The following is a 15,407-nucleotide window of genomic DNA, read 5'->3' as shown; positions in this document are numbered from 1 at the left end:
AGCAGCAGCAGCAGCAGCAGCAGCAGCAGCAGCAGCAGCAGCAGCAGCAGCAGCAGCAGCAGCAGCAGCAGCAGCAGCAGCAGTACCTTGGGAAGGTTCTGCTCGCAAAACAAGGAAAGCACAACAACAGAACTCCCCTTAATCTGCACTTGGGACAAATCGCCGAGGCGCTTGTTGCTGCCTGCACAAAACAATTTGCTTCGGAATTAAAATAAATAAAAATAAAATAAAAACAAAAATAAAATAAAAATAAAAATAAAAATAAAAATAAAAATAAAAATAAAAATAAAAATAAAAAGAATTTGCAATTAAAAGAAAGGAGGCTGTGGGGTGGGGCGCTGGGGTGTACGTCCACCTTGCACTCGAATTTCTTCAAAAGCTTCCACTTGAGGTCTCGATAAATTCATTTCTTTTAATTTTGCTGCCAAGTGCTGCAGCAGTTCATTCATTTGCTGCTGCGCTGCTGCTGCTGCTGCTGCTGCTGCAGCCTCCGCCGCCTGCAGGTCGAAGCCGCCCGCGGCCCTGCCGCCCCGCCTGTGCTGCTGCTGCTGCTGCTGCTGGACGACGACGACCTGCTGCTGCTCCCGCCAACTCCCTGCTGCTGCTGCTTCTTCTTCTCTCACAACATTTATTTTCTTCAACATTCTTTTCATCTTTTTCTCTTTTGCAGATTCTCCTTTTGGTTTTCCCCCGCTGAAGTCCCGGGCCAGGGGGGCCCCCCAGCTGGCCCTGGGGGCCCCCCCTGGACTTGGCTGGGGGCCCCCCAGCCCACATCTTTCGCCCCCTACTAAAGCAGCAGCAGCAGCAGCAGCAGCAGCAGCAGCAGCATAAGACCTCCCTGGGCAGCTGCAGCAAAGTGCTCGGGGGGCCCCAGTGCTGCAGCAAAAGTAAGGGAGGGCCTCCTTTCCGAGGCAGCGGAGAAGAAACATTTGGGGTCTCTGCATATTCGTTCGCTGTCTCTGTGGGCTGCTGCTGCTGCTGCTGCTGCTGCTGCTGCTGCTGCTGTTGCTGCTGCTGCTGCTGTTGCTGGTGGAGCAGCAGCTGCTGCTGCGTCGGCTGCAGGTGCAGCAGCTGCGTCGCTCGAGCCTCAGAGGCGCAGCGCCATCCGCTGCAGCTTGGGTGTAAGCGCTGCCCTTCCTGACAGTGCAGCAGCAGCTGCTGTCGCTGCTGCTGCTGCTGCTGCTGCTGGCTGCTGCTGCTGCTGGCCGCTGCTGCTAGTGCTGCTGCGGGCTGGTGAACTAGCAGCAGAGCCCACACAGCGGGCAGAACTGGCAGCAAAAATGAAGTGCAGCAGAGGCTGTAGGCTCTGCTGCTGCGAGGCGCGCACAAGAGCCAGCAGCAAACTGCTGCTCTGGGTCTTCGGCGCAGCGCGGACTGCGCAGCAGCTAGCCAGCTGCTTAAAGCCACTTAAAAGGAGCTTTAAAAGCCCTTTTTGAGCTGCAATTGAGAAGTTTGAAGCAGCAAAAAGGGGAATTTGCAAAAGAAAAGAAGAGGGAGTGGCTTGAGTGTCTGGCTTGACTATCGACCCCGCAGGTTGGGGCTGGAAGTCGCCGCATGCGGGTCCGGGCGCCGCGACAAAGGTTTCTAAGTGTTAAAATGAATACAAATAAATAAAATTGATGAATTGTAATTTGTTTTTCATGAAATAAAGGCTTTTGACGGACAGAAGTTGCCGCTGCTCCCGGCGGCTGTCTCAGCGTGCACTCGAGGTGTCTCGAGACTCCCCTGCGGCCTCCTCAGTCGCCGTTCAAAAGTGTGAAATTTGCAACTTTTATTTAAATAAATACTTTTTAAACTGCAGGAATTATCAAAATGACATTAGAAGGACGGCGCAGACAGGCGTTTCACGGTTGATCGACTCCGGCTGTGCTGCCCTGAAGCTGCAACGAAACCCCAGCCCAAGTGCCAATTGCAAGTTGAAAGGCAGCAAACTTCCTTCAAAAAATGGATGTTGACAGCTTTTCCAGAAGGCCTTCACTAGGCAAAGAAGTTGGATGGGATGACATATTCAAAAATGTGAATTCTTCCGACATTCCAGTTTTCAAGCCCCCCGTGCCCCGTGTACAGCGCGGAGCAGCGGGAAACCCGGGCCAAATCCGGCGCTATTTTGCCGCTTTTTGAACTTTATTTTGACTTTTTTGTCTAAATTGCATGCAGGTCTTCAGCAAAAGGTCCGAAACTGACGGAGTCCACGAAGACTCAGGTCCTTCTCGAGTTCCCGCAGCCCCAGCGCATTTGGCCAACTCTGGGGTCTTCTACGTGAAGCTGCAGCCAAGCAAAGATTTGGCAATTCTCGCCTCGGCCTCCGACGAGGCCATTCAGGCCGTCAAAGTCCGCCACTTTGCCAAATTTTGAATTTATTTTGTCCTCGAAGTTCTCATTTTAGTCCTCAAAGTTCTCATTCAAGTCCTCAAAGTTCTCATTTCACTATTTATTTCAATACAAATGAGTTTCTGGCTCGAAGACTGAACCCACGGGGCTTCTTTGCTGTCATTTTGCTTAGTCAAATGAAGCTAATCAGCCCACCCGCCCCGTTGTCGCGAGCAAATTGCGTAATATTAGAATAATTGAATAATAATAAATATATTTGCAACATAAATAATATTATTATTACATAATTCTCATGATTATTGATTGAAAACGGTCAGAAGTTTCACCAAGAGCGCACACCCATAACACACGTATATGCCCACTGCAGCGAGGAGGCAAAGAACTGTGGGAAAAGTTGAAGAATTAAGAAGAAATGTGTTGAAGTTTGTTTTAAAATGTGGAATTTGTTTTGTTTTTCACCGCAGACCCTCGCAAACGCCCTGGGCCACCGCTGGCGCTTCGTAGGCCGCTACCGGGTGCCGCGGGTTTCGCCGGCCGTGCGGCTCGTGGAAAGCCCGCTGCACCAAAGTGACCTCGAAAGACGCAGTTCTGCACAAGACGGAGCTGCTCGCTGGAGTGCAGCTTCTCAGGCGCCCCCAAAGGCCTTCGAAGGAATGAGCAAAGAGCCCATCTTCGACCCCTTGAGCGTCGAGCCCCCCGAGAAGTGCTCCGCGGTCTTCAGATTCGTCGACGGAGTCATGCAGGTAACAGCCATTTCCAGTGGACTTCAAAGAAAAAGGTCAAAAAAGGGATATTTTAAGTCGCGGGGGGGCGCTGGATGCAAAGAACAAGACAGATCCTTAAGTGGAAACAGAACTCAGTGGAAACTTGCAGATTGCTGGTGATGAATTGCCGCGTGGAAGTACAAATGGGGTTGCAGGCGGCTCAGGCTCTGCATATTTTGGCTTATATGTGCACGCTGGCTAGTAATTTCGCTTTGAGTTTCTTCTAAGTGCTGTTTTGGAGTGAGAGGAAGCAGAGAGCTGAGGCTGTGTCTGCTGCTGCACCGGCGCGCTCTGAATGTGAACAGAGAAGAGGCAGTCAGCACCTCAGCCAAACATATTTTGTGTTTTTGTGTGCTGGAAATTCTTGCGTAAGTCCGAGCTCTTAGGCAATTCACTTCTGCTCGTTTCTGCGTTCTAGGTGTACTGGGACCCTGCACAAGAAAGACCGGATCCGCCTCTTTTGTGGAGTGCAAATTCGATTCCAACAGTCAGAGAATATCTCGCGGCATTGCAAGATGTAATGATTGCAGTGCAAGATCCAGGTAATTAGCGGAAGTGCTGGCTTCGTGCGTGCCTGCAAATGGGGCAGCGCATGCAAACAAAGCTGCCAGTGTTCGTGGCGTTGCAGAAGCGTTGGTGCGCTCATGTTTTCATTTAATGACTTCATAATGGGTGTGGTGTGGACTTCGCATCTTCATTGTAGCTTTTCGTCGGGAGTTGCATCAATGAATTATCTGCTGCTGCACAGTGGGGCTGCAGTGCGGCTTGGGGTATTCATTTTCGTCTTTCTTTCGCACCCGTCTCATCTCCTCCTTTGCTTGCGTTTCTTCTGTTCCTTGTGATGAGCAGCGTGCAAGACCTTTTGCTACAGACGAATCAAATTTCTGGAGGGAAAGTTTAACTTTCACTTGATGTTCAATTCGAGTATGACGCAATGAATGCACTATCGCCACTACATCCCGTCTTTTAACATTTCAAGTAGTTCTGGTTTGAATTTTGATCAGTTTTATAGCAGCTGGTTTCTGCAGAACTTTGAAACAGGATAAGGGTTAGTCTCATTTGTTCCTACTGGCTGGGATTTTACCCCGAAAGCACAATTCGTGGCTGTGCAAAATCTATATTTGCTGCTGCTACACATCTTATTGACAGGCGCTGAAGTAGAGGAAACCAAAAACAACAAACACCGGGACTTCTACAATGTAAGAAAAGTGGACACGCACGTCCACCATTCGGCATGTATGCATCAAAAGCATTTACTACGCTTCATCAGGTGGGCTTGGCTTCTCTCTCCGCTTTCGTGCGTAATGATTAAGTAGCTCATCGTCAATATTCAGGATCCCATTTCAAAGAAAAATATATTAGCGCCACACGGAATTAACAAAGGAGTATTCCTTAGACACCCATGTGCATTTTTGTCTGTACAAATCTGTATATCAATCTAGCAAAATGTGCATTTTGCTGGCTGCCCCTGCTTACATCACCTTACTTGGTGTATCTGCATACGTACAAACCTGTGGGGCCATGACTTCCGCACCGTTTGCGCCTTCCTGTTGATTGGAACTTAGTGCGCTTTCTACGAGCTTGTGAGCAGGAAGAAGTACAGAACAGAGGGCGACACAGTAGTCGCTACAGAAGATGGCCAGGGCATAACGTTGAGGGATTTGTTTCAGAAAGAATTGGGGTTCAGTGCAAGTGAAGCGTCAGTTGATCACCTGAATGTCCACGCTCTTGGTGAGAGTGCGAATCCGAATGGCGACTTGAAATACACAATAGTTGCAGTAGAAGTTCGAGTTTAAATTGCCGGACGCAAGTTTTCCCTGATGACTTGACGAGTGCCTTCTCAGTGGGCCGTTTTCCTATAGGAAACTCGCGGTGGTTTTCGTCTTTTTCAGACTGTGGGTTCAGTGTCTTGTGGAGACTGTTTTTAGGTTCTTGTTTTCAACGCTTTGATCTGTTTAATCAGAAGTACAATCCGTTTGGTCAAGCTAGGCTCCGAGATGTATTCCTCAAGACCGATAACCACATCAAAGGTAACTCATATTTCATATTTTTAGGCACTTTTGTTCTTTTCCTTCTTGCCCTTCTGTACTTTTGCGCAGCAGGGGGGAAACGTTTGCTTTATGTCTGCCGGGTTTCCTTCAGGCCGCTTTCTCGCAGAGTTGACGCAAGAGGTCATTGCAGATTTGGACGATAGAAAGTACAACACCTTTATGTTGAGCCTCCAGTTGGCGTTTTCATACAAGTGCTTACATTGTGACATTTATGTAATATGATATTCATGCGTTTATGATCTGCTAGCGAGGAGATTTTGCAACTGTCTGACAAAGTCATCAGATATTCCAAGTTGCTGTATTGAGCAAATGGTTTGCATTTGCAATGTCAATTGCCAGGTCGACGCTGTTCGCCCGCGTAGCTTTACTTGTTGCCTGATTTGCTTAGCGATGATCTGTTTCCTTGCCATTTGAACCTTTTGTGGGTTAGTCATGTCAGTGGTATGGTTCGTTTCCGCTTAAAATAGAAGCAGGACGACTAGGGATATGCAGTGTGCTCATTTAATATTTACGTTTGTACTTGCCTCAAGCTGTCAGCTGTCAGTTCATGGTAGCCAGCATCTTCATCACGCGCGAGGCGCAAAGAAGACAAAGCGGAAACGCCAGCGACAAAGGCCTTACTTTTGGGGGATCGAATATCACTGTATGCTCAAGAATTTTCCCGTTGTAGCCTGTTGTTTTTCCGCAGATACCAGCATGCAGAATGGCGCGTATCAATTTACGGGAGATCTTACGAAGAGTGGGAAAGGCTAGCTGCGTGGGTGGTGGACAACAAACTTCACTCTCGCCGTGTTCGCTGGATCATTCAAGTTCCGAGGTACATATCTGGAAGCGCTGTGGCACGCAAATGGCAAATTGTAGCGCGGAGAGCTAGACTGGCGTCGTCTGCTGATTACAGCCTGTGCACTTTTCGCGCCTCATGATGAGCGGAAGTACAAGCATGGGAATTCACGTTTTGCCTTTGCCTGTGTGCCGCCCAGCGGCTCAGAACTGCAATGTCACTATGTTGTTTGCCTGTTCTGTGCCTTTTGCGTTCCTTGTCTGCGTGTATGTCCCCGTTCTATTGTCATCTTCATGTGCAGCTCTGCAATTTTCTCTCTTATGTGCGCACGCGCGCCCGGCTTTGTCGGCTCTTAAGCATAGTTTGCCTCAACATTTTCTGCGACACTATCCAGTCCGCCCTTCTGTTCATTTTGTTTTCTGTTGCGTTATTTTTTTCTGCCTTAGGCTCTACCACGTCTATAGAAAGCGAGGGGAGATACCTAACTTTGGCACGCTGCTGAGAAATGTCTTCGAGCCATTGTTTGATGCTGTGAAGGATCCCCAAAAGCACCGCAAAATATTCTTATTTCTGCAGGCCGTAAGGCAGTGCTGCGGCTATTAAACATTTGTGCATGCATGGAAACTCGTGCGCCACCGTCTTGTGCGCAATCGCCCTATATGGCTGCGACGAGAATTCATAGCGCAATGCTCACATGAAATCATCTGCAGCTGCCGCCAGTCCAGTCGCACGAGCAATTTTTGCTCTGCGTCTCAGCCCTTGTTTGTCAGCTACAGTGCAGTTTGTGAAGTGCACGAAGTGATTATCCATTTTGTGAACTGTAGCGTGCATGAGTGCATCGGTTTTTGTGGTCACACATCTAGCTGCAGCAGTTTCACACTGCTGCCGAGCATTTTTCCTTCAATTATTTCTGTGTAACTGCGTTTTTAGCTTACTGGGCCCACTCTTCATTAGCATGCGCTTGCCGACTGCTGCAGATGGTGGGCTTTGACTCCGTTGATGATGAGTCCAGGGTTTCTAAATATACGATGGAGGGCGGAGATCTGCCACCTCCTTGCGAATGGACGAGCTATAACAATCCCCCATATTCCTACTGGATATTTTACATGTATGCGAACATTCGCGCGTTGAACTTGTTTCTTGAGGCCAGAAATATGAGGCCTCTTAGCTTCAGGTCAGTCAGTTTTTTGGCACCTGCCCACTCGACTTATGACATTTATCCACAGCAGTCCATGTATGAATACGGAATACAAAAGATTTGTTCGCAGCAAGGTGGACATGGAAAAACCTGCATGGAGTTTTGTACTTAAAACACGAAGTAGAGAGTTTGTGCCAGAGTGAAATCAGCTGCTTGAACTTGTGGTGTATCTGGCATTATCTTGAAGATAGGGGCGTGTTTGATTTACTTAAGTTGTACTAAATATACTTTTGTTGTGCGAATGCTGCTCGAAAATTTGCATGCAGTCTTAATGCTTGAGCATGTGGTGTAGTATTTCGAGATTTACTTTTCAGGCCGCACTGTGGAGAGGCCGGAAGCACTAGTCATTTGGCGGCGGCATTCTTGTTAGCCGACGGAATAAACCACGGAATTCTCTTGAAGGGGGCCCCCGTCTTGGAATATATGTTTTATCTTAAGCAGATCGGCATTGCAGTTTCTCCTCTTTCAAACAACGCTCTATTTGTCGACATAGGTGCACTGCCCGCTTGTCGGCTTTTCTTGTGTGTATTTGCATCGATTGCTTCATTGCTTTTCCCTTTTCCTGCCTTCTAGACACGTCATGTCCCTCTGTTCGTGTTCGTGCTCACAGTTGTCTCTGAAGTGAACACAGCTTTTGCTTGAATTGTTGTTACTTGAAATGGGCTCGTACCAAATGGCGCAAAATGCTGAACCGTTAATACTGGTGTTGTAAGCGAAGGGCTCACCCACGACGACAATTTTTGTATAATGCGTAGCCCGAGCACTGGCGCTCCTCACGTGAGGGGCGCCCCACTAATCTTGCTAAGTTTCTTATTCTCTTTTTTTTACTGCTTTTGCCTGCAGCTAAGAATCCTCTCTACTCTTTTTTCAAGATTGGCCTGAATGTGTCGCTCTCCACCGATGACCCCTTGATGTTTCACTTTACTGATGAGCCTCTTCTGGAAGAGTATTCGATTGCAGCAGTAAGCTGCTTGAGCGTGAACGCTTCATTATTCAATTGATTCAGCAACTAGTGTTTCGATGCTGATCTGAAAGACGCACGCCGAAGCGCATCGCGAGGCGACAACCGCTAAAGCAATGCATTGCGTAGTTGAATGCATACATATGGATTCGATAATTGAATTAAGTGCGACCTTTATGAATTATGTCCAGACACAATGCTAGTGTTAAGCAAAGTGACTTGACCTTCTTTAGCTCAAAACCTGTTTAGTGTTTTGTGAGCATTGTGTATTTGCAGCATGTATGGAAGCTCTCTCCTGTGGATCTTTGCGAACTCGCAAGAAATTCTGTACTTCAAAGGCAAGTCTGTTTATGCGGGTTCATTTTCTCTTGCCCATCCATTCATCTTGCATTCGGAAGGGAAGAGCTGAGCAGAAAAGGACGGAGGCTAACGCGAGCATACGAAGATCTAGAGACGGTCCTCACAACAAATAAATTATGCGGAGCTAGGGATAAAGGCAGCCAAGCAGGAGCACACTTTTGTGAAAGCTTCCAGAGCAGTAGAAATGCGCAGGAAGACAAAGATACAAACCAAAATAGGTTCAGATTGTCATGGAAAGGCGTGGATAGAAAAGCGAGACAGCAGCCGCGCAGAAGTACACAAATAGTTAAAGGTACAGACAAACCGACACAAAGAGACGCGCACGGAAAGACTTAGGTGCAAGCAGCAAGAAACGGGTGAAGAGCCAAGAGTACTTGTAGGCCGATGCAAAGGAGGAGGACCTAGACGGGTCCTGACACTCGCACGCAGGCAAACAAGAGACATATGTAAAAAGTCTGTATGCCCGGAGCAAACAGCATGAAAAAGGCAGAGAAAGAGTCCAACACAGGCACTCACGCAGAAGTAGGGTTCGGAAAGTGCCGGCAGATGGATGCGGAAGCGTGTTGATGAGATATGCGCAAGAGGCTGGGACAGGCAAATTTTCACATATTGTCTCACGAGCAAATAGCATTTATAAGCAGGCCACACTATTCTGCCGGATTACGAATTGCGGATGGGGGGAGTATCTTTGTGACTGTGTTAACTTTTTGGATTATCGCTAGAGGGTGTCAGCGTCTCCGTGCTCTTCTCATGGGGCGCGAGTTGGTTGACCTATTTCGTCGGCCCACCCTCAGGGCTGCCGTTTGTTGTGTCTTATCTGTTTTTCTGCTTTTTTGTGTTCCGTTTCCCTTTTGCTGCTGCCGTGTTGACGTCCCGCCAGTGTTCTGTCTCGCATGTGATTGGTTCCGTTGGTATCCTGCTCTTCGCTAGCTTGTATCATACCAATGCGTTTGTGCTGTTAGTGGGTTTGAAAATGAGTTTAAGAGACACTGGCTAGGAGATAGTTACTGGTTGCCGGGGAGCGAAGGAAACGACATGCGGAGAACGAACGTCAGCAATATCAGACTCCAATATCGGTAGGATTTTGCCGCGGCTGCTGCTTGTTCTTTCTGGACTGTGCCAATGTTGAAAACAAGCGCGCTGTTTTGCTGTTACTCATGCAAGCTTGTAGTGCCCATCTGTCTCAGCCGATACACCTAAACGGTCGTCCTTGTGACGGTAATGTGTTAGCCGTTGCCTTCTCTTGGTTTTGCTGGTTGTGTTCTGCTTAGGATTGACACCTGGAGGGAAGAACTGGAGTATATGCGCGAGATCTTGAACATGAGGATAGTCTTAACAGCAAACCAGCAGCAACAGCCGAGTATCACTGGCCCGATTGCTGTTGCCCAGACGCCTCCGTCCAATCATTTCCTGCAGGTTCCCCACGGCATTCCCTTGAGAGTTTCTCAAGAGCCTTGTATTTCCTCTCCAGCCTACACGGTGGAAACGGCCTTGTCGCCTCGCGGGGCCGACCGTCAGCATCCGTCTCGTGTCCCCCCTTCCCCACATAGCGATGCTATCTCACCCAGTCTAGGGCCTTCCAACCCAAACTCTGTTCTTTCCTCTCCCGACATGGCGATGCAATGTGGACCTGAATTGCAGAGAAGACGAAGCATTGCAGAGCAGGAGCTGGATGAGCTTTCGTGTGCAGCAGAACAGCTCACGCTCTCAATGAAGCTTAGCCTGCCACCGTCGCAATCAGAACAGCAAAAGCCTTAGATTGCAGACAGGCATCAAACGTCTTGGGGCACAGTGCGATGCATGAGGCCTCCAAGCAGGGCTTGGCTTCGCTGTAACTCATTTGTCTTAAGAGTGTTCAGCGGATAAGCGGGGCGTAAGACAGAGTGCAACCATTGAGCGTTGCTTGCTTGTCCCCCTTGTGCAGTATCTCGCCGTGTTTTCCACCGACAAACAATGAATTAGAAATAGCTGTGATTCCATATATTTGCTGCAGAGAAGAAACGAGGTGCGCCTCTTGCAGTGTAGTGGCCAGGTCACAATGCACCTGCATTCCGTACTTAGTGGGACAAGCCTATGCTAGAAAAGGCCGCCTTTCGATACAATGCTGCAAGCAGTTCTTATTTGGGAGTACGTATGACGAGCGGTTGAATACGCTTGTTAGTCGTACTTATTCATATTCGTTTCGACCATTTGCCCATGCGAAGTACGGTAATGCACTGCTCATTCTGTTTGTTATGTAGACAATGCGCTCAACCGCAGTTGTGTAGTCACCGCGAGTAAGAGCCAGAAGCGGGGTCGGTTCAACATATTTAGCGAGCGCGTCTAGCTTATTCTTTAAGTCCATCTACTGGACAATGTGAAGAGGCCACTCATCGAGTTACTTCTTTCAACTTGCCATCACCTGCACAAAGTGACGGTTGCAGTGATGGAACGGGGTTTGTAGGTGGCATCACATTCTTGAAACAGGCGGTTAAGGCCGAGTTTTTTCTGTTCCATCCAAAAGTGCATCTAGCTAGTCTTAGCGAGCTTCACGAGGGTTGTTGATTCCCTCGTGACCTTCCTATCTCCTTACCATCTCCGCTGTAACGGAAATAAAGTCCATCAAAAGGCGCCTTCAGAGAGCGAGCGTCTTCATTTACTGTATTTAGAGCACCTTCTTCTCATCTTTGTATCTTCAGGATGTCAGCATAAGCTTCACCGTGGCAGCAATGTGACGAAATGTGCAAGTAAGAAATAACGGACTAACCACAAGAGGGAAGGAAAGATCTTCCTAGAACTGCAGCTTACTCTGGCACCTTTTAAAAGATTTGGTATTTCCGGTTCATAAGAACACTGCAGAGGATCACGTGCAGCGGCCTGTACAGGTATGTCTCTAGAGCCAATATACTTTAACGTGGATGCTGTCGCAGCGAATCATTTGCTCAGCCCTTGCAGTCCTCTAGTTCTACCAGAGCTCATAACCCTCCGAGCGCTGAAGCACGCTGAGTAGCCCCTGCCTCTGTTTAACGTATCCAGTGAACTGCGGAAGAAAAATTTGCCCGATAAAGTGAAGGATGGCCAAGCCGATTAGGAGCTCAACAGCACCATTTGGTATTCTCCACACAGACATATCCAGCATGCTTGTGCAAATAAAATGGCCCCCATTCTTTACCTTGCGTTTTTATAGCCATAATTTGGGTTTCGCTGCTTCCACCACACGCTGAAGAAGAGCGAATTGGAGCATCAACTGCCTTTTTTTGCGTCGTTCGCCATGGTCTTTTCCTGTGGGCATGCGACTCAGGAGTGAGCGGGGTCGAGACAGGAATGCTGAATGCTGCCGGTGCTAGCAGACACCTTTCACCTAAGAAAGAAATGCCGCTCCCCCGCATGACTAGCAGCACCAAGCGTAGCTAGGGGCCTCTTACGAAATGGCATAACGCAGTTACCAGTCCGGCCCACTGTGTGCTTCACAGGAGTCACGCATACAAGATTTGCATTCTCACAATGGTGAGGCTGGCTGGCAAAGTGCTTCCGTTATGCTAGGAGGGGGCATTTCTTTGGCTTTGGAGTAGTCAGAGCCTTCGTGTACTTAGCAGCATTTTTTTCCGCATATGCTTAAAGCAGTGTCTAAATATCGGCGTGGCATCTCATTTTCAGTGGAAGTTATTCCTATGTGACGAATCCTCCATCACTGCAGCGCTCACGCTGTCTGCTCCCGGTACTGAATGCCCTTTCCAATAAGGGTCTGCCTGCTGTGTTGGTTGCTAAAATAGGGCACGTGTATGCCACTTTTGTCACAAAGTCAAACAATCTGTACGCACCGACGAATAGAAAGAATGTTTCCGTTTAGCGCAGCATAAGCCCGCTGCCATTTTTATGCAACTCGTGGAGTTTCCGAATAAGATAAAACAGGCAGGCGGAACGAATGAAGTAAGATGCTTAGAGAAATAAAAGCGAACGCTTATGGGTGATGTGCAACGGCAACGGTCGCTTCTGGCTCCTGGCCAGAAGTTGCAATTGGCAGCAAATGCAATTATCGCAGCGGCCCTCATATGAAAATACTAGTAATAAGGTGGACGCTGTGCCAAACAGTCTACGCAATACAGGTTGTCGTCATATTCCACCTCAGTCCTCTGCATGGGCTTCAGTAACCCTCAAGAATCGTCGACTACAGGTGTGCTGCTCTCCATGCAGAGAACTCGTGTTGCCGTCCACCATATGCAATCAAAGCAAACTTCCCACGAAGCTAAAATCATAAGCAGAGATACACTCGTATACGAAGCTGCCGACGAAACAATATAAATGCGAGAGAATCTGAACCTGCTCTAAGGCACTGAAAAAAATGAAGTACTGTGCTATGCGGATGAGCTCGCTCACCAGTTGGGGCAACCGGATCCGGATTTACCGGGATAGATTAACCCTTCAGAAATCCCGTTTAACAATGCATACCGATTTAAAAAATCTCAGTATGATGTTTGTGGTCACAACCTGGAGCGACAGCAAATAGTCAACGGGCTTCCGGTTACACGTCTGAAAAAATCTGTACACAACTTTGGTAAACGCACCTTCCATTCGCATAGCTGTAAGGTTTCACGCCGTATTTTACCGCCTTCCACTTCGCTGTGAAATGAACGAAATTATGGCAGGGGTGTATCCTCAAGTGCAATCAATATGGTAAGCATCATCAACTGCAATCAGTATGCCTAAAACCACCAAATGCATTCAATATGGCAAACAACCAGACAAAGCGTCACAGAGTAAAAGCTGTCACGCCCGTAAAAAACAATGCAGATCGAGGGCCAATCAAGCAATTTCTGTTCCATTGAGAGGCGACGCTACTCAAGAATAGTTTCATGGTCAAATTCGCAGGGTGCAATCAGAAGGCTGGAAATATACGCTCATGGACTTCTGCTTCTGCATCAACGTGATTTGTCCAGGCCAGTACTCCTTCGGGCTCCCAAAAGTTTACGAAGTAAAGAAAAGCGCCCCCTTGTGAATGGGCTCCCTTGTGAGGCTCTTGCTGCGCCCTCAGTGGTTCCCTTTTGTAAAATTCCATGTGCTTTTTCTAGAGCTTTCGACAACTTGAAGTTTTGCGATTCAAGTCTTTCGATTATTCGCCGTGCCGAAGGAGCCATCAAAGCACTCCGCATCTGCAAAGCATACATGGATGCATCTTTTTGAAGCAAGTGATAATTTGCCACACTTTTCCGTATGGTTTTGAGGCCATTTGTCGGTGAATTAAGCTGCTGCAAGAGGTCTTCCGTTGCACTTTGCGTGCTCGTCAGGAACTCTTCCGCTACTTTTAGGGCTTCGTCGCTGTAATTTGGAGGTAGCGCACAATTTCTTCCCCTCACGCCATTAACTACAAGAGCGGCTATGCTTAAGGCATTCGCTGCTGTGATTGATATTTTTTGGTTCTGTATGCGGTGCCTTAGAAACAGCTTGAGAGAAAGGGCCTTCTGCAGTTTCTGCTGGGTTATCGAATACATTGTACTCCGGATCCGCCTGAGTGTTACGTGCAGTGCCTTCATTTGCTTTTCAAGTGCTTGAATCCTTCGATTTGTCTCCTCTAGCTCTGTGGATGAGTTCCCGCCTACTTCTTTAGCGAGTTTAGCTTCGAGCGATTCCAACTGCTTCCATTCTTCCGCTAACTTCCCCAAAGTTGTCCAAGCTCGATGCTTATCGCTTATCATTTCTTTTATCCCACTCCTCGCTCTAAGTATAAGCTGGATTTCAACATACTGTAGGTTCTTAAGATCCTTGCAAGAGAGATTTAGAGCTTTCCGTTGACGTCTTAGTTCTGCTTCTTCGACAGGGGGCGTCAATAAGGTTTTTGCTACACCTTGTGAGGAAGCTTCTTTGATATATAAGCAGTTCATGTCCAGCCTCTGACTGGCAGCAGTGGAAAGTCGTGCCGCAGGAGCCTCTAGAACGGGCGCGTTGGATGTTGAATTTGTTGAAGGGCGTCGGGCACGGACATCCTCCATGCTGCTTTCTTCTACGCAAGCCATAATCAAGCGAGCGCGTGAAGTCGATAAAAGGCGTGCGTAGTTGCCTCCATGTAGCGGCCTGTACATGCTTAGCTCTTGCATGCACCAGAAGCCACGCAATATAAGATAGACTGTTGCTGCGAGGAGTACAAGGCTTATTGTATTTGTTATGCTCAGGCAGTCTTGGGATCCACATCTGCGGGGACCAAGGAAGAAGTACGGCTCTTTTTCCCCAGTAAAAGTATTTTCTCCGCCTTTCACTTGGAGAGTTTGAGTGCCAGGATTCTGTGAATTCATCATGGCACCTCCTTGCTGGGAACGGAGACAAGAGGGTAAGAATGTTTGAGATAGTCATGGGTCCCAATAGCGGACAGCTGCACGAGTTGCTTCTCCACACTTTCCCCATAAAGCGATCTGGTTCAAACGCAACTATCGTCGATCTTGTGAAGGTATTTAAGCCCAGCTTATCCAAGGAAGCTTTCATAAGAAGAACTTCAGAAGGCTCATTGGCTCGTCTAGAGGGGGGAAATTACGGCTCTTGTGAAACCGTGGCTTTGCCCAGCGGTAATTCCGCTGCTCCACTGAGCCCAATTGAAGTTGGGCTTTTATCGACTAGAGATTGCGTGGGGTACGGCATCTTCCATTGAGCTTCTGTGGGCTTGGAGTGTAAATATTGATATTACTTCCTTGATCTCTCCCTAAGCTACGATCCTTTACGCGTTTCTACGTGCTGCGGGCCGCTCCATTGCTCACAAGAGCTGAAGCTCCTCCCTTCCAGCTGAATCCTTCGGTGCCGTTCACTATTTAATTGTTCCCTTCAGGCATTTGCCGAGTTTTCATACCAAACCTCAGCCATTTACTCGGATTTCCACAACTGTGCAGCATTGCTGCCTACGTATTGATGGCTGCAGCCGTACAGTGTGTTCAATGGGGAATCCGCAGATCCACTCCCACAGTGCCGACTCTTTTCAAGAAACACCTGGACTTTCAAG

At 48.1% G+C, this 15,407-nt stretch overlaps 3 protein-coding genes across 3 annotated transcripts; 1 reads left to right on the top strand and 2 right to left on the bottom strand.

Moving 5' to 3' along the window:
* Nucleotides 1–308: 308 nt before the first annotated feature.
* Nucleotides 309–653, bottom strand: ENH_00039210 (hypothetical protein; the record flags this gene model as incomplete). The annotated part of the gene is made up of 1 exon (XM_013579763.1): nucleotides 309–653. The coding sequence occupies one exon, from the start codon at nucleotides 651–653 to the stop codon at nucleotides 309–311; it is 345 nt and encodes a 114-aa protein (XP_013435217.1).
* A 1,291-nt stretch (nucleotides 654–1,944) lies between these two features.
* Nucleotides 1,945–10,204, top strand: ENH_00026340 (adenosine monophosphate deaminase, putative; the record flags this gene model as incomplete). The annotated part of the gene is made up of 14 exons (XM_013579762.1): nucleotides 1,945–2,016; nucleotides 2,158–2,331; nucleotides 2,796–3,074; nucleotides 3,514–3,637; nucleotides 4,245–4,294; nucleotides 4,661–4,826; nucleotides 5,024–5,125; nucleotides 5,238–5,292; nucleotides 6,374–6,506; nucleotides 6,905–7,101; nucleotides 7,440–7,618; nucleotides 7,969–8,087; nucleotides 9,377–9,522; nucleotides 9,718–10,204. The coding sequence occupies 14 exons, from the start codon at nucleotides 1,945–1,947 to the stop codon at nucleotides 10,202–10,204; spliced, it is 2,283 nt and encodes a 760-aa protein (XP_013435216.1).
* Nucleotides 10,205–13,344: 3,140 nt separating this feature from the next.
* Nucleotides 13,345–14,715, bottom strand: ENH_00026330 (hypothetical protein, conserved; the record flags this gene model as incomplete). Its single annotated transcript, XM_013579761.1, has 1 exon — nucleotides 13,345–14,715. One exon carries the CDS (start codon nucleotides 14,713–14,715, stop codon nucleotides 13,345–13,347), a length of 1,371 nt encoding a protein of 456 aa, XP_013435215.1.
* Nucleotides 14,716–15,407: the final 692 nt, after the last annotated feature.

Source organism: Eimeria necatrix, genomic scaffold (assembly GCF_000499385.1).
Source record: "Eimeria necatrix Houghton genomic scaffold, Enh_scaff19, whole genome shotgun sequence".
Taxonomy (NCBI): domain Eukaryota; phylum Apicomplexa; class Conoidasida; order Eucoccidiorida; family Eimeriidae; genus Eimeria; species Eimeria necatrix.
This window is presented reverse-complemented; position numbering and strand designations above follow the sequence as displayed.